Source organism: Notolepis coatsorum, assembly GCF_963971535.1.
Source record: "Notolepis coatsorum genome assembly, chromosome: 10".
In the NCBI taxonomy this organism is placed as follows: Eukaryota; Metazoa; Chordata; class Actinopteri; order Aulopiformes; family Paralepididae; genus Notolepis; species Notolepis coatsorum.
In genome coordinates this window covers 46,318,709-46,344,924 of record NC_140174.1, presented here as the reverse complement: position 1 = coordinate 46,344,924, position 26,216 = coordinate 46,318,709, and the positions used below count along the sequence as shown (strand labels likewise).

The window sequence follows — 26,216 nt, the reverse complement described above, 5'->3', positions numbered from 1 at the left end:
AGGTGAAGGGAGCTGTGAGGGAAGTGTTGTGCTATGGAGACAGGACCGTAACTGAGGATGTTTACATAGTCAAAAACCTCCATACATCCCTGCTGAGTAGACCAGCCTCTGTCAAGCTTAATCTAGTAGCTAGAGTAGATAGCATAAGCTTAGACACAGTGAAGGAGAGCTACCCAAAGCTCTGGGAGGGGTTGGGTCTGTTGCAAAAGGAATACACAATCAAGCTCAAGCCTGATGCCAGGCCGTTCGCACTCAGTGTTCCACGACGAGTTGCGCTCCCATTGATGGGAAAGGTCAAGGCGGAGCTTAAACGGATGGAGCAGCTGGGGGTCATCACCAGGATCGAGGAACCTACAGACTGGTGCTGCGGCATGGTCGTAGCCCCGAAGAAGGCGTGTGGACTTAACCCTCTGAATGAGGCTGTGTGCAGAGAGAAGTTTATTCTCCCCTCAGTTGACCAAACCCTCGGCATGCTAGCAGGAGCACAACTCTTCACCAAACTGGATGCTAATATGGGGTTCTGGCAGATTCCTCTGGCGAAGGAGTCTGCACTCTACACTACGTTTATCACCCCATTCGGCCGTTACTACTTCAATCGACTACCATTTGGAATTTCTTCTGCCCCAGAACATTTCCAGAATCGGATGGTGACAGACGTCACAGAGGGTCTCGAAGGAGTCGCCTGCCATATGGACGACATCCTCATATGGGGCTCATCTCAAGTGGAGCACGATGCAAGAGTGCATGTTGTCCTGGAGAGGGCGCAAAGGGCCGGAATCACTCTCAACATGGACAAATGTGAGTTTGGCGTGCGCGAGGTGAAGTTCCTTGGACACGTTGTCTCCGCGGAGGGGGTGAGGTCAGACCCGGACAAAACAAGAGCGGTTCAACACATGGACCAGCCAACTGACATGACTAAGCTCAGGAGCTTCCTGGGCATGGTCAACCAGCTCGGGAAGTTCATTCCTAATCTGGCGGAGAAGGACAAGCCGCTGAGAGACTTGCTGTCTAAGAAGAACCTGTGGGTCTGGGGACATGAACAGCAAAAGGCATTCGACAACCTCAAACAAGAGCTCTCATCTACACCTGTTCTCCAGCTGTATGATCCCAATCGTGACCTGAAGATTTCGGCAGATGCCTCATCATACGAATTGGGAGCGGTCATGCTACAGAGAAACGATGACGTCTCGGCACCTGTAGTGTATGCCTCCAGGTCTCTCACACCCACAGAGCAGTGGTACGCCCAGGTTGAAAAGGAGGCTCTGGCCCTGACCAAATGGTACGTCATAACCAGCTAGTCGTGTTTCAGTCATAACCAGCTAGTATTTCAAATGGTACGTCATAACCAGCTAGTAGTGTTTCAAATGGTACGTCATAACCAGCTAGTGTTTCAAATGGTATGTCATAACCAGCTAGTGTTTCAAATGGTACGTCATAACCAGATAGTGTTTCAAATGGTACGTCATAACCAGATAGTGTTTCAAATGGTACGTCATAACCAGATAGTATTTCAAATGGTACGTCATAACCAGATAGTGTTTCAAATGGTACGTCATAACCAGCTAGTGTTTCAAATGGTACGTCATAACCAGATAGTAGTGTGTCAAATGGTACATCATAACCAGCTAGTGTTTCAAATGGTACGTCATAACCAGATAGTGTTTCAAATGGTACGTCATAACCAGATAGTGTTTCAAATGGTACGTCGTCATAACCAGCTAGTGTTTCAAATGGTACGTCATATACCAGCTAGTGTTTCAAATGGTACGTCGTCATAACCAGATAGTGTTTCAAATGGTACGTCATATACCAGCTAGTGTTTCAAATGGTACGTCGTCATAACCAGCTAGTGTTTCAAATGGTACGTCATATACCAGAGTGTTTCAAATGGTACGTCATAACCAGATAGTGTTTCAAATGGTACATCAATAACATCATAACCAGCTAGTGTTTCAAATGGTACGTCATAACCAGCTAAGTGTTTCAAATGGTACATCATAACCAGCTAGTGTTTCAAATGGTACGTCAATAACGTCATAACCAGCTAAGTGTTTCAAATGGTACATCATAACCAGCTAGTGTTTCAAATGGTACGTCATAATTTTTATTTTATTTATCCTTTATTTATCCAGGAATGTCCCATTGAGATACAAGATCTCTTCTTCCAGGGAGTCCTGACCAACACGGCACACAACAAGTTTCAACATAAAACAGGGCATTAAACAAAAAACATACAATTCAAATATAAATACAGAAGGCCATTTGTGCAGTGGCAAGGAGCATAATCAGATCAGCAATAGCATCAGGTAAAACAGTTACATGTTTCATAAAGGGCTAATCGTAGCATACCTTTAAAAGCATTCACAGTAGGAAGTGCCTCTAGACAAAGTTTTACTTGCAGCGTATTCCATAAAAAGGGAGCATAGTGGGAGAATGCAGCTTTACCAAGTTCTGACTGCATCAAAGGAACATTTAAAAGCATCCCATTGGCTGCTCGTCTGGTATTAAAAAAGCAAGTATAAAAGGACAGAAGTCTGGAGATATATAAGGGCAGCTTACCTAGCAATGACTTAAGGATAAAAATCAACATGTGTGATTGTCTTCTTTGGTACAGAGACCATCCTAAGGACTGATACAAAGTGCAGTGGTGGGTGCGAGAGCCTGCACCCGTTACAAAACGTATGGCAGTATGGTACGCAGAATCCAGCTTTTTAAGCAGGGAGGAAGGAGCATGCATATAGATCACATCGCCATAGTCTAATACAGGCAGAAAGGAACTCTGCACAATTCTCTTCCTGGCTTCAGACGGGAAACATTTCTTTAACCGGAAGAAAAAGCCCAGTTTAGGTCTACGTTTTCTCAGTAGGTTCCCAATATGAACATCAAAGGCCATCTTTTCATCAATCCATATGCCCAGATATTTATAGGATGCTACTTTGTCAAGGCATGTCCCTTCCAGTGTCAGAATCGGAGGGACAGCTGTATTAGCTCGAGAGCGAGAGAAGGTCATAACCAGCTAGTGTTTCAAATGGTACGTCACTCATAACCAGCTAGTGTTTCAGTCACTAAGTTGTGTTTTGAGAAATCATAACATTAAAAAAAAAATGTATCCTTTATTTAACCAGGGTAATCACATTGATATTTCCACCTCTTTTCCAAGAAGGCAGCATACAAAAAGTAATTTGTATGAAAACACTAACAGACACTATTAATAATATGATCACTCCATGACAAGAATGTGCCCAATTTCTTCTTTACAATGATCAATTCCCATGAGGGATTTATTGGGGGTAACTATTCATGACCCACTATAGCATGCGCAGTAGCAGTGGTAGTAGCAGACTATAGCTGTCTGTCTGTCTGTCTGTCTGTCTGTCTGTCTGTCTGTCTGTCTGTCTGTCTGTCTGTCTGTTTGTCTGTCTGTCTGTCTGTCTGTCTGTCTGTCTGTCTGTCTTGTCTGTCTGTCTGTCTGTCTGTCTGACACGTTGTGTCAGTGCTGCTCAGGCTTCTCTGTCTCCTTATGCAAGTCCTTCCCTTGGTAAAGCTTAAGGACTTTGGCGTCATGCAATTTCTTCCATGTCTTCATTTCCATGATGTAGTCGTGGTTGGCGTAGAAAATTACTTTGGTTTTTTCATGCCTCTCAACATAATAGTTGGGGTATTTACTCCAGTCCTCTGTCATGAATCCATATATATCCACCTGAAAGAGAGAGATAGAGACACACACACACACACACACACACACACACACACACACACACACACACACACACACACACACACACACACACACACACACACACACACACACACACACACACACACACACACACACACACACACACACACACACACACACACACACACACAAACTGAAATGACACATGATAGTCTTGTAATACTGAAGTTTAACAACCTACAGAGTGTGCACAGAAAAACACATAGGAACACATTAAATGTCACAGAGAATTGCAGATATTGTTCAGATTCTCATATCACTCATAACAATAAACAAACTCCTGCAGATAGGAGGTGTGTTGGAGGCCTAATATCAACCTACCACATCACAGGTGTGCAGAGCCAGGAAGATGGTGAACGCTCCGTTAGTGGGTCTGACTATAGCCCAATAATTACGGTTAAGATTTGGAGACTTCAAGAACCTATGGGCAAAGAGGCGTGCGTGCGCCACACACACACACACGCACATACACACACACACACACACACACGCACACACACACGCACTTAACACTTAAAAGCTGTTTACACACATTTCAAACTAATCTATACATCTCGGCGGTACATTTGCACAGGATTAAGGATGAGAGGATGCTGACCTGTTGCGCACATATCTGAGGAAGTCTGGATGAAGAACGTAGAAGCGTTTCTCATCAAACTGCTCCATGTAGTAGGTCAACGGCCTGGTATATAGGAAGAGACACTATAGTTATTGTCATTATTATTACACATAACATAGCAGGCACTGGAGTTGTATGAAGAAGTCAGGCCTCAGCGGCACAGATTCCGTACAGTGGATTTGAATACCTCTTTAACTTGAATACAGCAGACGCTTAAAGGTACAATCGCGATCCAAATCTGAACAAACAGCTCGTCTCACCATAGACTGTATGTGCCAACAAAACATACTGTAAGATTGCTTTCTACTACCTCCTTTAGTAGTGTGTTTTTGTGTGTGTGGTGTGTGTGTATGAGTGTATTAACCCATCCAGGGATATGTACTGTGTGCACATGTTTGTGTGTGTATGTGTGTTAAAGGAACACACCAACATTATGGGATGTTGTAATGCTGGCGTGTTCCTTTAACCCATCCACTAGTAATGTGTAGACAGGGATATGTACCGTCGTCCATGGTAAGGGCCCGTGGAGACTCTGCCTTTATTGAGGAGACCCTGCAGCCACTGGAAATCCCTCATACCCTCAGGGATCATCACATATTTTATACCCTATAAAGGAAAGAGGATAAAAATACTCAGCATATTGTACATGTGTGTGTGTGTGCGTGTGTGTGAGGCACAGCTTAAAGCGGAATATCACCCAACTTAAAGGAACACGCCAACATTATGGGAAATGTGCTTACTGGTTTCTCCAGAGTCAGACAAAAAGATAGATACCAATTTCCACTCTGTGTGTTCAGTAGAAAGCTATTCTGCTCCAAGCTAGCCTAGCTTAGCACAAATAAATGGAAGCGGATACCGATCACCATCATATAATGGGTGTTTTTGGCCAACAGCTAGGCTAGCTGGTCCGTATCCACTGCCATTAATTTATGCTAAGCTAGGCTAGCTTGCATCTGGATAGCTTTTTACTGAACGCACAGAGAGGAAATTGGTATCTATCTTCTTCTCTGACTCTGGAGAAAATGGTAAGCGCATTTCCCATAATGTTGGCGTGTTCTTTTAAAGGTGCTGTAAGTAGTATTTTCTTTGTTAAAATAAATGGTCTACATTTTTGGCTTGACAAGATTTCTTGAAATAAGTAAAAATATATAGGGTTCGCTCTCCTGATTGGATGAAGTGGGAAGGGATACCAGAATATGTATTTTCCGTTTACTGTAGAGTGGACGAACTGGGAGACATATGTTACTGACCAAACACACTATATCAGTGATGGCTGTCGGAATGTAGAGCTATTTGATTGATTGATTGAAAACTTTATTAACAGATTGCAGAATGGGTACAATACAGTACAGCTCAATACACACAATTGTTAAGGGGATGCAGACCAGAGAAAGACTTTCGTCTTGTTTACACTTAAACAAACTTTAACAAAGAAATACCACGTACAGCACATTTAAACTGAGTGGTATACCCCTTTAACATTACTCTACAACAATCATCTCAAGTTTGAGTTTCAGTACCTCATCATGAGGGATGTTTTTGAATCCATACTTTCTGAAAATAATCAGTGACGTAGTGATGGAGTGGGCTGTGTGAACGTACACCGCTGTTTTGTTTCCGACATCCTCCTCGTAGCCCTCTGTGGCGGCACCGTTCATCCTGACGGAACCGGAAGAAACCAGAAAAAACCACTCTCAAATGAAACCCACGGAAACATCAAAAGGACATTGAAACATCAAGATACACACGGATTTCCACCGGACATCACGAATAGGTCCTACAATTTACCACTGTGTCATGTCTTTTCATGTGCACCTCCCATGCTATCATATTAAGTTGTGAGATGTTGATGATATTTTGTGTGGTCTACTTCTACAGTATGTTTGTCAGCTAAACCAGTGATTCTCAAACTGTGGGGTCCAAGCAAATGGAGAGAGCCTGCATGCACACAAGAGACATTTTCTGCTTACTTTTCAACCCTAAAATCTTACAGCATAATGCTACAGTGACATGTCATATACTGAATGAAACAGCAAATTCTAAGGTTTCTGAAGATATGATGCATTGTATTCTACCTCACCCAGAATCATAATGAAAGCCAATGAAAATATTATTAGGCACATTTGCACATAAGACGCAAAGCTACTGTAGCCACTGTGCCAAACTCATCATGACGCAGCTCAACTAGACCCTGGAGATATACATTACTTGGTTTATGTCAGGAGCAAGGTTTCTCCTACGAGGTGAAACACTGTCCGTAAACATAATAAATAATAATACATTTTATTTATATAGCACACTTTAAACTAAAATGAGATCTCAAGGTGCTTCACAGCAAAAGAGAAAATAAAAGGTTAAAAGTAAAAACATAAAAACATAGGAGCAGCAAAAACAGGCCCTAGTGGAAGGCAGAGTAAAATAAGTGAGTCTTAAGGCTGGTTTTGAAGGCAGCAAGGGAGTCTGAGGATCCTGGCAGCCGATTCCACAGGTGTGGCCCCAGTGTGGAAAAAGCATGGTGCCCCATGGTTGACAGCCTGGTGCGTGGGATGCCGAGGAGGTTTTGGCTGCCAGACCTAAGTGACCTGGATGCAGATTGAGGGGAGAGAAGGTAGGTCGAGCCAGAGTGGTTAATGGCCTTGTAGACCAACATCTTAAAGTTTATCCACTGGTTTATTGGCAGCCAGTGAAGGGAGTGGAGGACAGGTGATGTGCTGAGATTTCCGGGTTTTGGTGAGGACACAGTCCTGGACCTCTGGATGGAGGGAAGGCCTGCCAGCAGAGAGTTACAGTAGTCGATGCGGGAACTGACAAAGGCGAGTGAGGGTCTAAATTTTGAAATATTCCTCAGGTGGTAAAAGGAGGTTGGACAGACCATTTTTATGTGAGCATCAAAGGACAGTGATGAGTCCAACTTTACACCAAGGCTGGTGACAAGTGAGGAGAGGGGGATGGAGTGATTGTCAACAGTGATATGGATGATACCGGCCTGTTTGGTTTGATGGGGGGTGCCGATGAGGCTGGCTTCGGTCTTACTGCCATTTAGCTGCAGGGAGTTTCTACTCATCCAGTGGCGGATGTGTTAGGGTTTGAAACCGACCTCAAACGCACGGCACAGACAGGTAGTTCAGGGTTAGCCAAATACTAGGGCGTATTTATTTACAGAGTCAAAAAGGAGTCAAGTAACAATTTCGAAACAACAAAAAAGGAGACTGCCTTCGGCAGAGTTATCTGCGGCTCTGCAGATCCTCTTGGTGTTAGAGGTGGGGAATCGGCGTTGACGCCGTAGCGGCTCTGCAGATACTCCCAGCTTCAACTCGAGGTGGAAACGGAGAGAGAGAGAGAGATCAATAACAGTCCAACTGTACACAGAGGCAGTGCAGTTCCCTCCTCCCTTAGCTGAGTCCAGAACAAACACGATAATCTTCAGTGTTCTCCACAACACACAACTTAGCTGAGTCCAGTGCAAACAAAAGCGATACTCTTCAGTGTCTCTTCTAAACACACAATTTAGCTGAGTCCAGTGTAAACAAAAAATGATACTCTTCAGTGTTCTACAAACACACAAAACAGAAAATCCAAAAAAGGGTTTGGTTCCAACTCACCAAAGCGCAAACGCGTAAAGCGGGCAACGAGGCGCAGCTCCAAACGGAGGAACAAGGTATTCACCAGCGGCAATCCAAAGATGTCCTGGAGGGAAAGTAGACGAGGCACAGCAACGGGGGGAAAGCAGGCAGAAGCAGAAGTATTCAAAGCAGTAGTACTCAAAACGACCCGACCACGATTGAAAGAAGGTCCCAGTATATGAAGCCTCTGGAGCGCTGATTAGAACACACATCAGGTGCGTGATGGTAATTGGTACTTGACCTAGAAGTGTGCGTTCGGCAACGGACCAATCCTCACAGGATGTCATCAAGGCATCTGGTAGCCCGGGTGAGAGCCAGGTGTGAGTCAGGGACTGTGTTGGTGATGTGCCTTTTGAAGCATTTCCACCGCACATCAGTTATCCACATTGGCACAGTGTGCGCATTTGCTTTATCAATCCAGGGACGCTGCTGGAGAGTGGGCCCAATTTCAGTTGAAATGGGTAAACATAGCTATGGCCCAGGGGAATGTTCTGAGTAAATGGGTAAAACATAGCTAGGCCCAGGGGAATGTTCTGAGTAAATGGGTACATTTTGGGTTTCAGAACTGAGACCACTACTGTAGAATAAAGCTTTGGGTAAAAAAATAAATAGAACAAACATTCTGTGGGTCTCGCATTCATTGTCAATGGAGAAGCTCCAGACTTTATACCTGATGTCTATTTACAATTTCTTCAAAAACTATTTCTACTTTATAGGCCTATTTAATATATAAGATCTTCCATCGACAACAAACTGAACGGGTCAAAACACGCGGAGGCACTCTACAAGAAGGGCCAGAGCCGACTCTAAGGCTGAAATCCTTCAACGTCTGTACAAGGATGTTAAGGATGTTGAGGATGTTCTACGAGTCGGTGGTGGCGGGCGCCTTCTTGTACGCTGTGACCTGCTCAGTGGTGCAGTGCTCATGGGACGCGGTAGCACGCCGTTCCACATCCTTTCTGAGCAGAAGCACACAAAAATGCGTTCCACAACTTTCACTCGACTCGTCGTGCCGTGCGCCAAGTACCCACCTGGCTACTTGTCTTTGCATAACAATATAGCATAGCATAACAAAGAACAAGAAGAGCAAAACCAAAATAATACAAGCCCTGTACCAATTGGTGGGGGTTTGCTTGAGCTGTGGAACCTCTCACTATGTGACAAATGGTCCAGACTGGAAGGATGAGACATTTCTTAAGTTGTGCTTCAGAAGGAAACTGTCCTCCTCTGGAAGATAAGGGTGTTGTACAGAGGGCTAACATTTTCAACAAAGGCCAATATTGATTAAATAGATTAAATAGCTTTGATAAAGCAGGTCTTACTGTACCCATTGGTGGGGGCTTGCTTGACTGTTTTGAAACCACTGTTGTGAAACAAATTACATTGAAAAAGTGTAATTGTGTAATTTTCTTTTCCTTCTCAAAATAAAGGAAGTTCAAGTAAACCCAAGTTGTCTGATTATTTTAACTTTGCTTTTGTGTTTGTCTGTGTAAAACAATTTCTTTAATTGAATTAATTTAAACTAGAAAAGTAAATACAAACTAAATTAACAATGTAAGTGACATTGTTAATTTAGTTTGTATTTACTTTTCTAGTTGAAGTTAATTCAATTAAAGAAATTGTAACTACAATTACATTTAAAACATTGTTTGTTTTTCATCTGTTGACAATATAATTTCTTTATATATTGAAGGCTACATCCTGCTACCTTTTTCAGCTTCTCTATTTCAAGGCAATATTTACAAAAACTAAACAAAAACTAGTAATTTCCTATACAAACATGTTTCCTACTATTTATGCACATAATAATCATTATAATCATAATGCTGGTCGGAGCTGTTCTGTGCGCACACCGAGGGGACATTTATGCACATGCGCGGGAACACGTGTGCATGTGACATCACTAAAACACAGTGCAACCCCTTATAAAATCACCACTGGACCTGCTGGGGCAGCGGACTGAGAGCGGGGGACGCAAACAGGCTGGACAAGCTGGTCAGTAAGGCCAGTAACGTGGTTGGGGTGAAGCTGGACTCTCTAGCGGTGGTGGCGGAGAGGAGGAGCCTTGCTAAGCTCCATGCCATCAGGGACAACCCCTCCCACCCACTATACACAGACTTGGCTGACAGGAGGAACATGTTCAGTGCTAGACTAACACTCCCAAAATGTAGCACTGAACGGCACAGGAAGTCCTTTATTCCGACAGCCATCAGACTTTACAATGCATCACTGTGCCTCACTGCATCACTGAGCACAGAGTGACAGTTACCATCTTCCTGGACTTTTACTTTCAAAACAACATTGTCAATATTACACTTACAGTACACTTAACACAATGGCGCCCAAGGACGGATATATCCGTGTTTCGAATCCATGCTTAATGGACCGAAGGACGGATATATCCGTGGCAAGTTGTTTTGGCTTTTATTCCATTTTAATAACCTATTCAAGGTCGCCGAGCGGCACTGCAGATTTACCCTACTCTTTGAATTCGAGAAAGTGCATTACCGACCAGATCCTCTTAGGGGCGCTGTATCGATAATGCAGTGTTCCCTGTGGCAGAAGCTGTCTTTTTTTTTAGGATCTTTAATGTAGTTTTCTACTCACCTGAAGCGAGCGCTATTGTCTGTTGCACGGAATACGCGGATTTCACTATGCAATAAGGGGATTTATCATCAGCCAATGGACATATCGATCTACCAGATGGCGATCGATAACTGGGAAATGCTCGGGGGGATCCAACCAGCTCATGGTAAGATCTTTTTCACGTAAATTACATGATGATCAGAGCTTGCTATGATACTCAACCAGCTGACCAGCGTATGTGGCTACTTAGACGAACACGGTTATTGGTAATCAATAGGGATGTCCGATATTATCGGCCTACCGATATTATCGGCCGATATTGGCATTAAAATGTGATATCGGAAATTATCGGTATCGGTTAAAAAAAAGAATTATATAACGATTTTTTTAAAGTTACATTTATTTAACCTTTATTTACCCAGGCAAGCAAGTAAGAACACATTCTGATAATTTTTATTGTCAAAAGTATGCATAATGTTGTGTTAATTCCACGACAAGAGATATGTAATGTTAATTACCTGAAATGATTCAGTTTTTTGGGGGGGGAAACCCTGCATATATCGGTATCGGTTGATATCGGTATCGGAAATGAAGAGTTGGACAATATCGGTATATCGGTATCGGTAAAAAAGCCAATATCGAGCATCAATAATCAGAAACGACATCCCCCGCCCCCCCCCCCCCCCCCCCCCTTTCATGCATACATGCTTGAGGATCATACCGATCATATGCAGTTTGAGTTTTAACTGTAGCTTTTGTATAACGGAAATGCCATTGGATATAACGTTAGTAGCTATTAGCCCTTTATCTAGCCTTCCAGGAAATATACTAGACCAAATGCCGTATAACGCTTATATTCACGGCGCTATAAAATGAGAAGGTATTGATGAAAAAATTATTTCTTTAATCCATTTTGAAGGGACGGTTTATGGTCTCAATTGACAATGAGAATGGACAGATAGCAATACTATATAGTATAGATTTAGCTCTACAAACAGCCCCACGGACTGTGCAAGTCTGTTTACATATGCTGGTCGTCTAACGGAACGTAGGCCAAATGCGTCCACATTTTTATAGGATTCTATCACATTTTCATAACAATAGCACCCTGCGCCGTTTTCATTGAGGTTTCTTACAAATTAACGATGCTTTATCTTGTCCTTTATATGCCGATTATCATTAGAATCTTAAATTGTACCATATGTCCCCCTTTAGACAACATATGTAACGCTACCAGCGCACTTTTGTTAAGATAATTAGTTGGCCATTCTCGGTCGCTATACCGAGGTCGCAGTAATAGTTTAACGCTGTTCAGATCACGTCGGAGAATATAGACCCATCCCAGTGACCTGCGACCTGTGCTAACGCTCTTGGGAAATGCAGTGTTGTAGTTCTCAACATTTTCAGCCTTTAATGTTAAACCAATGCTGCCATCTACTGACAACAAAAAAGTGGGATCATACCGATCATATGCAGTTTGAGTTTTAACTGTAGCTTTTGTATAACGGAAATGCCATTGGATATAACGTTAGTAGCTATTAGCCCTTTATCTAGCCTTCCAGGAAATATACTAGACCAAATGCCGTATAACGCTTATATTCACGGCGCTATAAAATGAGAAGGTATTGATGAAAAAATTATTTCTTTAATCCATTTTGAAGGGACGGTTTATGGTCTCAATTGACAATGAGAATGGACAGATAGCAATACTATATAGTATAGATTTAGCTCTACAAACAGCCCCACGGACTGTGCAAGTCTGTTTACATATGCTGGTCGTCTAACGGAACGTAGGCCAAATGCGTCCACATTTTTATAGGATTCTATCACATTTTCATAACAATAGCACCCTGCGCCGTTTTCATTGAGGTTTCTTACAAATTAACGATGCTTTATCTTGTCCTTTATATGCCGATTATCATTAGAATCTTAAATTGTACCATATGTCCCCCTTTAGACAACATATGTAACGCTACCAGCGCACTTTTGTTAAGATAATTAGTTGGCCATTCTCGGTCGCTATACCGAGGTCGCAGTAATAGTTTAACGCTGTTCAGATCACGTCGGAGAATATAGACCCATCCCAGTGACCTGCGACCTGTGCTAACGCTCTTGGGAAATGCAGTGTTGTAGTTCTCAACATTTTCAGCCTTTAATGTTAAACCAATGCTGCCATCTACTGACAACAAAAAAGTGTTGTCTAATCGTCACCTTGAGAGCTACTTCCGTATACAGCGCCGCCCCAAACCCATTCTAGAGATTCCCACTTTTTGCTGGGAGTGGGGCGTGGCCGTATTTGGTCCCAGACAATAAGAGTGGCTGCGATTGGTCACCGTGACGTGGTAGTGATATTAGACACATCCCAGTGGCCGCGAAAGTGTTAATGTAGATCTCTGTATTTTTTCCTGTATATTTATATTAGAATGTACATACATTACATAGGAAATGTGAATTCCAGACCGTGCTTTATTTTATCTTATTATTATTATTATTATTATTTTATTCTTTATTCTTAGGCAATCTTTTGTTATTCTTATTCGTGATTTGTTTGTCTATACCTATATGTTTACTGTGAGCGATTTGTAGTGCCAAATTTCCCTCTGGATGATTGAAGTATTTCTATTCTATTCTATTCTTCCCAAAGCCATTATTCTGGCTGTTGACATTACAGGAAAAATAATGGCCTAACAAATTCGGAATTCCATGGTATACCTTTAATGAGTGGCACTGGGTGTCTTTTTCTACAGAAACATGGCACTGTATAACTCGATAAAGGTACTAAAATATTGAGTATTGTGAGTGTCGGATTTGCAGCTTGGCCAGCAACGTCCCCCTTCCAGATCCAGACAGGATCTAGGCACTATCATTTTACAATCACTACAGTCATCTCATGGCTCCACTGTTCACATTAGTTTGATAGTCCTAACCATAGAATGTAAAAGTAACGCACTATAAGGCTTAGCAGAGTGGTTGTTACTACACTATCATTAGTGGATATACAGTATGTCTAGTTCTTTTTAAAGTTTTTTTTCTAGTGCATAATCTACAGGTTGATGAAGGTGTGTCTATTGCCTACTGAGAAGATCTGGCTGACTGTCAACAAAAAACGTGAGAGACACTTCTTTATTTTACCCAACACACACCAACGGCAAACATAGATAAGCAGTATGTAATGCCTACTTCAACAAAGGAGGGGCAGTCAGACAAAGAAGCTCTAACGGAAACTATAAAAACGGTTGTCATGGCAATATTATCATGTCATTATAGATCTGTGTTGAAATACATATTCTATCATACATATTCGACTAGTTTAATATAGGTCAACTAGCAGAGCTCAAAGACACTAGGGCGACAGTCTGGCTGATGTTCTTAAAACAACCTCAAGGGCCAGGATAGATAGACACATTTCCAAGTAAATCACATCTTGTTCTTTTCTTGTTTAACTCGACTCAGTCAGATTTACTCGGCTCGTCGTTTCTTCTCTTAAAGTAATTTCCACGACACAGTCCACCTGTTCTATTGTGTTAATATTGAAACAAGACGCGGCTAGGTGGTGCAGTGGGCAAGGCGCTCACCACCAATGCAGGATACGCTCGGTTCGAGCCCAGCTCTCCGCATTGCATTCAGCTTTGCTGGTCGTTCATACTAATACATTTGGCAGTATTAGGGGGTGGGAAGCTGATGGGTGGGGATCGGACGTTGTGGACAGCGACTCCTACAGGTCGGTTGGTGCGCCTGCGCAGTAGAATCAGGAAGCGACGGGGGCGGCGTCCCTCCAAAGCGCAGACCCCCGACGCTGAAAGATTGCGCTGTGCAGGTGAAAAGATGCGACGGCTGCTACCTCGAGTACCGGAGGGGACTCGTGCAATGTATGGCTTCGTCCACATTACAGCCGGCTTGTGGGAGGCATGGCCAAACAGCGTTCGAGACAGGGGAGGGTAGAATTGGACGATACGAAATTGGGATGGGAGAAAAATTGAAAATGGGAGAAAAAGTAGATAAAAAAAAATATTGAAACAAGACAACCTTATTATAGGTGGTAAGTGAATAACACACTAAATAGCTTTCCGTTGTATTGTATTGCCCTTTTACCAGGGGTGTAAAGTACTTGAGTAATTGTACTTTGTTACAATACTTAAGTACTGTTTTGGGGGATTTGTACTTTACTCAAGTATTATTAGGTTTGTATACTTGTACTCAATTACATTTCAGAGAAAAAATACATACTTTTTACTCCTTACATTTAAAATGCAGGCCTACAAAGCACAAATCTCGCAGGTCCAACAATGTTAATTAGTATATTTGTTTCTCTGGCCGAACTAACGTTAACGTTATTAATCCTGCGGCCGCACTTTATTTAAAAACAGCCAATCAAATCCCCATCAATGGAAAATTAACCCGCCCATACCCATGCTGATTGGTCCTTGTGCAAGACTAGAAAGCGGGGATCTTTGATTAAACACCTGCTATCGGAAGAATAGACAGTCACTGTCAGAGTGACAAGCTACAGAAGATGGCCACAAACGATAGGACTGTATTACCCTGTATTTGACTGTCGTACACTTTTACTATTATGTAGACTATTCTGTTTTGTGTTTTTGTGTTTACATGTGATGTATTGTATATTGTATACATGCACTTTTATTATGTTCTTGTGTGATGTACCGCACATTGTATTGTAGGGCTTCCCACCCTCCAGAACATTTACAACAAGCGGTGCAAGGGGAAGGCTAAGAGAATTATTAAGGACTCGAGCCACCCGAACAACTGCCTCTTTGAACTGCTGCCGTCAGGCAAGCGATACCGGAGTCTTATGGCGAGCACAGAAAGACTCAGAAGGAGCTTCTATCCCCAGGCCATCAGGCTGCTAAACGAACAATAATCGCTAAACGAACAATAATCACTATGCAACAACCATCAAATGCACACAGCACACACACCCACACGCACACACTCACTCAAACAAACAACTCACTGCAGCACCCACTCTCCACACTTTAGATCACACAAACACACTTACACTTTATATTTATTGATAAAGGATTTGCACTACAACTCGTACACCTACTGTGAATTGTACCTAAACTGCACCTCGTCCATTTATGCCTTGCACTATATAGTATAGTATTGTATATTAGTACACTGCACAGTATTGTATATTGTATGGTAACTACGTCTACGAACATTGTACATATGTCTAAACTGAACACTGTGACCTCTTTTTTTACTTCTAATTTTTACTATGTTTTTATTTCATACTTATCTTGTCATGCACAGTCTCTGGAGCGCAACAGTAAGAAGCATTTTGTACAAAAGTATTCTGTACTTCTGTATGACAACTATTAAAGAAACTTGAAACTTGAAACTTGAAACTTGTCTGATATATTGCAAATGTTATTGCTGTCATCTTGGCCATGGGTCTCCCTTGCAAAAGAGATCTTGTATCTCAATGCAACTTCCTGGTTAAATAAAGGTTAAATAATTTTTTTTATAAAAATTTAAATAAAAAATAAATAAAAATGGCCCCGGAATTAAAAAAAGTACTTAAGTACATTTAAAAGTAGAAACTTTTTTACTTTTACTCAAGTGTGTTTTTAGCCAGATACTCTGACTTTTACTTGAGTAAGATTTTGAGTGACGGTACCCATACTTTCACTTAAGTATAATTTCTGGGTACTTTTTACACCCCTGCCTCTTACCGAAACACATAGTCATGTGCGTCTATCTCCTCCCCCATGCCAGAGCCGTAGAGGATTCCTCCATTACCCACAACAGCACAGCGAACGCACCCGTCAGGACCTCTGGGCAGGAGGAGGGGCTTCTTTGGCCTTGGAATCAAATCCACTACAGGTACCACACCTGTAAACCCCAAACAAAACATACATAGAAAAAAGTTCTCATTTAAAACAATATGGAAATTAAATCAAGAATAACCGTTACTCTTGTGTAGAACATGGACATGTCTTTGATTCTATATTAAATTATGAATTTTTTTTTTGCAGGGGTGATTTTAGAATTTTCTGCAATCAGACCCGCTTTATTTTTAAAGGAAAGTGGCACCATTATGGGACATGTGCTTACCATTGTCTCCATAGTCAAGAAGATAGATATCAATTCCCTCCCTGTGGGTTCAATAGAAAGCTGTCCGGCTAGCCTAACTTAGTACAAAAGCGGATACGGACCAGCTAGCCTAGCTTAGCACGAAAGCGGATACGGACCAGCTAGCCTAGCTCCACTTCCAATTCCATTGTCTGACTATGGAGAAGACGATAAGCACATTTCCCACAATGTTGCCATGTTCCTTTAAAGGGAGTGTATACTGCATGAATACAGTAGTTATGCCAAGAAGGTATGACAGCAATATCATTTGATATTAAGTAGCCTACTTTCACTATTGCCTGTTGAGAGCCTTAAAGGGGCACTTCACTGAAAAACAACAATTTATTTTGCACATAATCGCACACATATCCCAACTGGCTCTAAACTGTTTTGCACACATTCATTTAGTTTGACAGTTATTGAGAATGAATGAGTCTGAACGCATGTACGCACACACACACACGCATGCACGCACGCACGCACGCACGCAAACACACACACACACACACACACACACACGCACACGCACACGCACACACACACACACACACACACACACCTTCGTAGTTGAACCCCATGAAGCCAAATGGATTATTAAAATGGGACAGTCTGTTCCACTCGCTTATATTGAGATGCTCTTTGTACATGAAGAGGCGGATGTTGGGAGAGAATGCCTGCTTAAAGCTGGGATCTTCAGAACTCCGCAGAGACTGAGGACAGGTCTGAGAATGTAAAAAATTAATTTGATTAATATAATTTTACACTCTTTAAACAAGATGTGTTGAAATAACACAAGAAGTGTCTCCCTATAACTAAACACATGCAGGTCGGATGAAAACCACTTATCTCCAAAAAGTAAACTTTTCGGCATCACTTTCAGATTGACATCCATGTATTTTTAAAGTCAATGGGCGGGATCCACAAAGGGTTTGCGTGGCTTTTTCCGACGGAAAGCCAGTACATATTGCTCTGAAACTGTGAAATGAGTTGGCGCATGCGTTCTGTCAGCATTGCATCCGGTGCAATTGGCGCATATTTAAATTAGGTAATATGGGCGGAACATGTCCCCTTTCTATGTAAATGAGCCTCGTTGGAATCTGCTCGGTATCCAGAAAGGCTGGCGCCAATTGCACCGACCAGTTAACAGACATGGTGGTAAATATGCGCAGATCCCTAAGTGCTATAAAGAGGCATCATGCCAGCGTCACTGCCAGCGTCACAGGTGATCATGGCAGCAGTAATTGTTGCCAGACGCAGGCATCGTAATGCCAAGCGTGCCCGTGAAAGAATATTTCGAAGGAAAATATCACCTTTTTTATTTAATTGAGACCGAAATCATCCGGAGACACAGGTTGCCAGCTCAATCTACTGGATGAAATAAAGGATGGCATTGAGCCATGCAGCCACCCAGAGATCCCATGCAATCGTATTTATTATTATTTAAATATTGTTATTTAACGTTGGCTTTCCCAATGTTGTCAGTGTTATTGATTGATTGATTTTTAAACGAGATTTAGATTTTGCATCATGCTGCAATTTTTATTTGTGTTATGCATTGCTCTTGCTGCATGTTTTATTATGTATTCATTATATATAAAGCACTTTGAACTGCAATCCGTGTATGAAAGGTGCTATATAAATACAGTTTATTATTATTATAATTATTGACTCATTATTATTATTATAATTATTGACTCACTCATTCATATATGCTCCAGCATAAACGTTTAATTTATAACATGTCATCCCCTGAGGAGGATAGACGCTGGAAGCAGGCCAATGAAACGTTTATTCTGGAGGATAATGCTGAGGTTCTATTATAACTAAACATTAAATACAACTTGCTCACTAAAAATATTCATCAATTATGAAATATCTTCACTGGCACAGTGCCTTAATTGTCAAGAGGGGTGGGTTGTCGCGGGAATTACAGTATAGTACTGTAACGCTCCCTTACATTTCGTCCTGTACAGTCAGAATCTGGATGGATTTTGTTGGTTGAGGTTTCGTTGGAACAGCATAAAATAGATCTTATAAACAGTATATAAGTTGTTCAAGAAATATGCAGCCCCAGGCTATAAGATAGCCTTCGCAAAGTGGCGTGATTTGCTCCAAGTTTGGCAGTGAACACTATAAATAAGGCTAAGCAAACCAGGTAATTTCAAATGCTTGGTTCTGAGATTATTATACAGTAAACATTTATTTCTGATAGGTGTGCTGATCATCAGCAGTAATGCAACGTCATGATTATTATTATTATTATTATTATTATTAAATGAAAAATAACTCCTCTCCTTCACTCCTTTTGGTGATGCAGGGTTAAGTTATAATCAATAAAAAGGTGGTGTAATATAAAATGAAATATGAACTAAGTTAAGCATAATATAATATAAGTATGAAATCAAATATAGGCCAGGGCTTTACAACTTAATAAAGAGATTGAATAGAATTAAATGGGATATAAACAAAATAAAATATAGCACAATACAATATAGTACAATTATATGTGACAAATGTAATTGGAATAGGACATTACAAACATATGCAATGACGGAAGATAGTGACAAAAACACAGGACGCAATGTGTCATGAAAATACAAATTACAATACGTGACCGTTATGTCACAAATGTATCAGTACTAAATACCTATATGTCCCTATGCCATAAATGTCATGTATGTTGTGTATGTCATAAATGTCTATATCAGTGGTTCTCAAACTGTGGTACGCGTACCACTAGTGGTACTTGGTGGTACTGCTGGTGGTACTTGAAAACATTTCCAAAAAAGCTAAAAAAAAAAAAAAAAATTTTTTTGCAGTCAGGCCACTGAACTTAGAAGCAGGCCAGGCCAGTGTTTCTGGTTGCGGTGGCGCGATAGTTAGATAATCTAAGTGGGGAACAACCAGGAGATCACTGTGACAGAGAGTAATGCTGCAGTCTAAACAGTCATACATCTTTAATTCAACTTCAGCCCTGATCATAACCATTTATTTTAGATTTCTTGTAATGTCAGATAAAAAAAAATGAAATACTCCCACTTTTCTGAAAAGAGTTGGTGTTAAATCTGACATTACAAAAAATAATTTACTTTGCATTTGATATATTGAAAATATTTTACTTTTTGTGTGTTTTTTTTTAACAATAATTTGTGATGCCATCACACAAACTGGCATTTAAAGGATAAACATTCAAAAATGTATTGAATATGTGTTTTCTTTTCTTTTTTACAATAATTTGTGATGCCCATCACAAACACTGGCATTTAAAGGGTAAAAAATAAAAAAATTCCTGCACCAGAATGCAGGAAATTAAGTTTTTGTAACAAAATAATTGTGTGTGTGTGTGTGTGTGTGTGTGTGTGCGTGTGTGTGTGTGTGTGTGTGAGTGTGAGAGAGAGAGAGAGAATGACGGACAATTGCTTGCTGTGTGAGAGAGAGAGAGAGAGAGAGATAGAGAGAGAATTAAGTACATTTGCTGAAATACAGTTGTTCTTAATTTTCTCACTTGCTATGTGAGAATGTTAGTTATTATGTTCTCAATGCCCCTTGCATTGTATGAGTTGTGTGGAAGCGTTTGCTAGTTCTAGTGCTATCCCTTTGTACATTGTGGCTGTGTCTGACAAAAGTTAACAATAAATAATGGTATTAGGAATACATTTGCCTCCTGCGTGAACTGTGCATAGCTGAATAGACTGTATTTTAACGCCGGATATATGGTGGTACTTGGAGAGCCAGCTACGTTCTCAGGTGGTACTTGGTGTAAAAAGTTTGAGAACCACTGGTCTATATGAATTGAAAATGGGGGACCCTGATGGAAACAAGACAAACGTCTTTCTCAGGTCTGCATCCCCTTAACAATTGTATGTATTGAGCCGTACTGTATTGTACCCATTCTGCAATCTGTTAAATAAAGTTTTCATTCATTCATTCATACAATACGAAATGAACGGAATACTAATGGTGAAAAATACGTTATGTGCATAACGTATATTTTTCACCATTAGTATTCCGTTCATTTCGTATTGTATTTCGTTTACTTCGTAATGTATAGAGCTTGCTTAATTTGTATTTTGTGTCTATAGTCCAACGCACACGGCGGGCGATTTTTGCCAGGTGTAACTGAGGGGTACAATTCCCTGACTGTATTACTAGATATGATACTTACTACCACTACCTTTGTACTTAATATTCGGCCACCCAGTACTCGGCATAAATATATTATGATGAACACTGTCACGTAGATGAAACGGATCCAACACAAATGTACGAATTAGAAATAGGTCTTTATTTCTACACAGCGATGGTGTGTAGAGCAAGCACTTAATCAAATCAATCACATTTATGAATGGGAATTAGTATGCACTTTTATGGCAAGAGTATTCGTCGGTATATCAATAGAGAATGTCCAATCTCTGAAGGCGCAGGTGGTACATATACGACCTGGAATAGTTTAAGGAATAACAGCAATGATACTTCAATGATTATAGGCTGGATACACTAGGGGGGGTTAATCCGGTCGCTTGTAAGCCGACAGGAGTAGGAAGGGGGGGGGGTAGAATCCGGCTGCCTCATCCGGCCAAGGGTATCCCAGGTGAACCCACTGTAGTGCCGTTCAATGCGCCGGCGATCCTTTGACCACAGATGAAAGCAGGTGGACTCTTTGTGGGCCGGCGTCCTCCGGTCCACGGAGGAGAGACGTGAAGCGACCTCGTCTTGCAGAGCGTCTCCTCACCTTGCGTCCTCTCCAGGGGGGGGGGTTCCAACACACGGCAGTGTCGGGGGTCTTTATCCATGGAATAATCAACGTATACAAAGCATAATCCGTGCCTGGGAAGGCGGGCTGTCGTCGGTAGAATAATCCGGTATACAGGTCCACTCGCTCGTCGGCTCTGGGGCTCCTCGGGTGCAGCTTCACGTGGGGTCAACCACCCTGGATAAGCCGCCAGTTCTCTGCCCGAAACGATGGGGTACTGACTACGGTAGTATTCTCACCGTACGAAGCACTATATATTAACAGACTATTATTAGCTTAATAGACTACGTCCAACTCGACGATATAGTGCCAAATATGACTATTCAAATATTAATATACACGATGTCTCAATACCGATGGTAGGCGAACTTGGCCTTACTCCCACACGTGGCGTCGCGGGGAGGCTTTACGTCTGTGACTCTATTGGAGGGTAAGAAACTGGACTGAAAAGGGAGTCCTACTTTAGTAGCGTAGTATATATACGCACTATGAACAAATAGTCCCATTAGTGGTGCGGTAGCCAGATTCCTACGCGGAACTAGGACTTGTTCGTACATGTTGAGCGGTACGTTTGAACTGGGTCTGAGGGGTATGGCAGCCTGGCACCAAGGTCTCGACCAATAGTAGAATGGAGACTATTATGGGATGTTCAGTAGGCTTGAATGGATATTCAATGCATATTGTACAAGGAATATACAAGGGATATCAGGGAATATTAGAGAATATACAAATACAATTAAATATATATATAAATAAATATATATATTCGGTTTAATCTGGCCCTTCACAACACCAGGCGACCGACTTCTTAACTCTGTTAGGGCAGCGGTAGCGGAGCCCAATAGCAGAACACAGGGAGAGAGAGAATGGAGCGTTTTAAGTAGGTTTTAATTCCTTTGGGTACCAAGCAGACAAGGCAGTAGAGAATATACAAGAATGTGCGACTCTGGACGAGTAGTGACTCTTGCTAGAGTTCCTCAGGAATGTCCAGGCAGGTAGTACGTCAGGAGACAGCATCGGCCGGGAGTGGTGGTCCTGGGCACAGGGAGAACAGAGGTTAGGACATGGCAGGCAGTACAGACAGAGCAGCCAAGGCTAAGTACGTCCTCGTACCTAGGTTAGATAGGATAACACTGAGACGATCCGGAACAGGATCCGCAGGGTTGATATCCGGACCGTTGATGAGCTGACGGCTCTCAGCTGGGCTGATGGGCTGATGACTCTCAGCTGGGCTGATAGATGGCGTCGGATGCTGCCCATATAAGGGTGTGGAAGTAGGTAGAGAAATGGCGGCGCTCGCCATGATTGTGACAAACTCATTAACTGCCACGCCCTTTTCCCATCTTTACTCAATGGCACCATTGACCATTTTCGCAATGTTTGCGGACCCATCGTGTGTTCTGTATTATAGCTATGGAGACAATAGTATTGCTCATTTGACAGGCATTGTTTATAGTGTTTACACTTACAGACGTCGCTCACCTGTCGTGTGCAGACTGCTCCGCGAGCCACACATAATGGGCGTGTCTGCGCTGGTATCTCATCCGCGCAATGTCCTTAGTGCATAGCTCGCAAAGACGGAGCAGAAACCGTGTGCAAACCCTGCGCAATTCCCACCTCGCAATCAATTCTTAGTGGATCCCGCCCAATGTGTTTCAGAGGTCATAGGGTCATGAAACTTGCTCACATGATAGACAACCATGTAAACATTCATTCCCAGTCAAATAAAATGTTTAAATGACCAAAGAGATAAGTGGTTTCCATCTGACAGCGACAATATGTTAATAACATCACACATATTCAGTCAGGTTGTGTTATTTCCTAACACATCTATATGTGTTTATTCTGGGACAACACGTCCTGTCTTGCTTCAACACGTATTTCTAAACAGTATTTGTTCCCAAGAACAAAAGAAGAGGTGCTGCATTAACTGTAGGACATCATAGAGGAGAGGATGAGGCTCATCATTCTTAAAATGTCCAAAGAATATCCAGTACGTATTTATTTACTGATTAAAAAACATGACCTTTCGGTCTAACAGAGCATCATCAGGTGTCTTAGACTGAAACGTCATGTTTCTAATCAATACATATTTTTTAAGTAGCTTATGTGTTGCGCCTCATCTTCTCCCCTGTAATATCCTACATCCTATAAAATAAATGTTTCCTGTAGGATAATCGCTTTACAATGTGTAGAGTATAAATGACCTCCACCACCAACATGTAGCGCCTGATAACCTTTGGCTACGCGGGCTGAATGGATGCCATGTACACCAGCACCAGACGCACAACACACATACTGTATACTGAACAGCTCAGGAAACAAGGATAGATGTTAGCCAATTGGAGAGGGATGATTAGGCCATAGTGCGAAGACAGTAATATAAGGAAAGAGCTGGTTGAATGAACAACAAAGAGGACGGACAAAAGACAGATGATGGAACACATCAAGACTAACAGTAATATAAACCAAGACCATTAGAAGTCAGAAGCACAATACAACAGACACGCACGCACGCACGCACGCACGCACGCACGCACGCACACACACACACACACACACACACACACACACACACACACACACACACACACACACACACACACACACACACACACACACACACACACACACACACACACACACACACACACACACACACACACACACACACACACACACACACACACACACACACACACACACACACACACACACACACACACACACACACACACACACACACACACACACACACACACACACACACACACACACACACACATTCAGTAGGCTGATCCTACTGATTCATCATAGGCCTCCATACCGTGGGGCAATTCCTGACATAACTTAGGTTGGATTTACTGATGATCGAGGTTAGAGGCTTAGTATAATGACTTGGTTAGAAACAGGAACACAGAACACAGATACAATATGTCATGACAGTACACACACCTAATCCCAATGCCTAAAGATATCAGTCATGCAGATGATTTAATATTGAAAGTGTCATCAAACCGATCTTGTCTGCTTACTCTCTGTTTGGGTGGGGCGTCCTCCTGGGTGTATACACCATCAAAATCCCATTGGGGTAATTCTTTATAGTCGTCTACGTGGAGGACAGGCATGGGGGTCTCCCTGTAGGGATGTACAGGTCCTTGTGTCGTGTTCCCCTTCAATAACATTTCATCTGTCTTTAGTTTAACTAGGTCTAATTTTGCAGGATCAAACACTGTTGCGCTTGGCGTGTTTAATGGAGGATGTGAAGTATGGTTGTGTTTGGGACCGGCTAACACTGACGTTTCATCTCCGCCAGTGTGTTTACCTTTCCCTGAGTCAGCAGTTGAGTGGAAATGAAGACTTGACATAGAACAACAGCACAATAACAACAAAGAGTTAGTCAAATATAACCTTTATCATTTGTGAACTGTGAATATAGTTACACGAACGCACGCACACACCCACACCCGCACACAGACACTGCATACTGTATCTACAAATTAAAGCACATATGCATAAAAAACAATGATTTACCAAACAATAAACTTCTCTAAATTATTAATTCTTTTAAAGTTGCCTCATGCAGTTTTGAGTTGCCTGAAAACTTACTGTTTCACTGTTGTTTAAAATGGCAACACCCACAATTAATTTTACAAACTTATAGGCTTTGATTCAGTGTCTCAAAATTATTTTGTTTTGATTTATGATGACACAAGATAGAATATAATTCAATACATAGTAAATATGTTTTTTCAATGAACTGCAGGCTCTACAAATGTAAATAAATCCCTCAACTGCGTAGTGCACCTTTAAAGAAAATCTAGAAAATATTGAATTTTATAATTTACAAGACTTACAATACACCCAACTGCCCTGCTCTATTATATTGAAGAGTATATACATCTTAAGGGAACCTACCTGATTGATTGTGTTATACCTCCCCATGTTAACATATAAAGCAAAATGCACACTGAGACCACCAACAGGAAAAGGGAAATTCGTTGGCCACGTCGAAATGTCATTCTTGAGAGAGAGAGAGAGAGAGAGAGAGAGAGAGAGAGAGAGAGAGAGAGAGAGAGAGAGAGAGAGAGAGAGAGAGAGAGAGAGAGAGAGAGAGAGAGAGAGAGAGAGAGAGAGAGAGAGAGAGAGAGAGAGAGAGAGAGAGAGAGAGAGAGAGAGAGAGAGAGAGAGAGAGAGAGAGAGAGGAGGGAGGGAGGGAAAGAGAGAGAGAGAGGATTTGCCTGTCCAGTTGAATAGTCTGACTTGGCTGTCTTTGGCCCTCATAAAGAATTAGTCAAGTTTGCCCAGGTACTGGTTGGCTAACCACACCTACATACAGTACATTATTATTTGAGTAAGATCAGATATAAGCAAGGATGTGTGTGAACTCCCTCATATGCACACACACAGGGCCGGTGTTCTGCCAAATTCTACTGTTCCTCGAATTCTGCTGCCAGCGCTCCTGCGCTTGCGCACGCATGCGCATGACCCACAATCGTTCACTCAACAATATTCTGCCACCTTGCTGACGAACGTCTTGTTGAGTCTTGTTGATATATCTTAAACAATATCTTAAATATATGTTTTTCATTGCACCTTTTGAACTGTATACGCATGTAAATATTTGCATGTAATTGGCTTTGCAGCAGAATGTATTTGTAGATGATAAAATATCGGTACACCTGTTGGAGTTTGGAGTGAACTATAGGGTGACGTCACCCAGCTGTCAAAAGATATAGGCGATTCGCGCTACGGCAGCAGTTTTCGAGGAAGCAGTAGAATTCGGCAGAACACCGG

The 26,216-nt window shown here is 41.9% G+C and overlaps 1 protein-coding gene across 1 annotated transcript; it reads right to left on the bottom strand.

Moving 5' to 3' along the window:
* Window positions 1–2,907: 2,907 nt before the first annotated feature.
* On the bottom strand, window positions 2,908–24,667 carry LOC311236292 (alpha-N-acetylgalactosaminide alpha-2,6-sialyltransferase 1-like). The gene is made up of 8 exons (XM_084323975.1): window positions 24,455–24,667; window positions 17,226–17,388; window positions 16,267–16,426; window positions 5,879–6,017; window positions 4,861–4,964; window positions 4,338–4,421; window positions 4,061–4,160; window positions 2,908–3,700 (listed from the first exon to the last, which is right to left on the bottom strand). Exons 1-8 carry the CDS (start codon window positions 24,602–24,604, stop codon window positions 3,491–3,493), a joined length of 1,110 nt encoding a protein of 369 aa, XP_084180101.1. The 5' UTR covers window positions 24,605–24,667; the 3' UTR covers window positions 2,908–3,490.
* Window positions 24,668–26,216: the final 1,549 nt, after the last annotated feature.

What these genes read in the sequence shown, in the direction of transcription:
- LOC311236292 (XM_084323975.1), bottom strand. Translation starts at nt 24,604, where the DNA reads ATGTTATTGAAGGGGAACACGACACAAGGACCTGTACATCCCTACAGG. An exon ending in CATGGGGTTCAACTACGAAG is followed by an intron (nt 16,427 to 17,225) that starts GTGTGTGTGTGT and finishes TGGGGTTTACAG; the next exon opens with GTGTGGTACCTGTAGTGGAT. An exon ending in GGCCCTTACCATGGACGACG is followed by an intron (nt 4,422 to 4,860) that starts GTACATATCCCT and finishes CCTATATACCAG; the next exon opens with GCCGTTGACCTACTACATGG.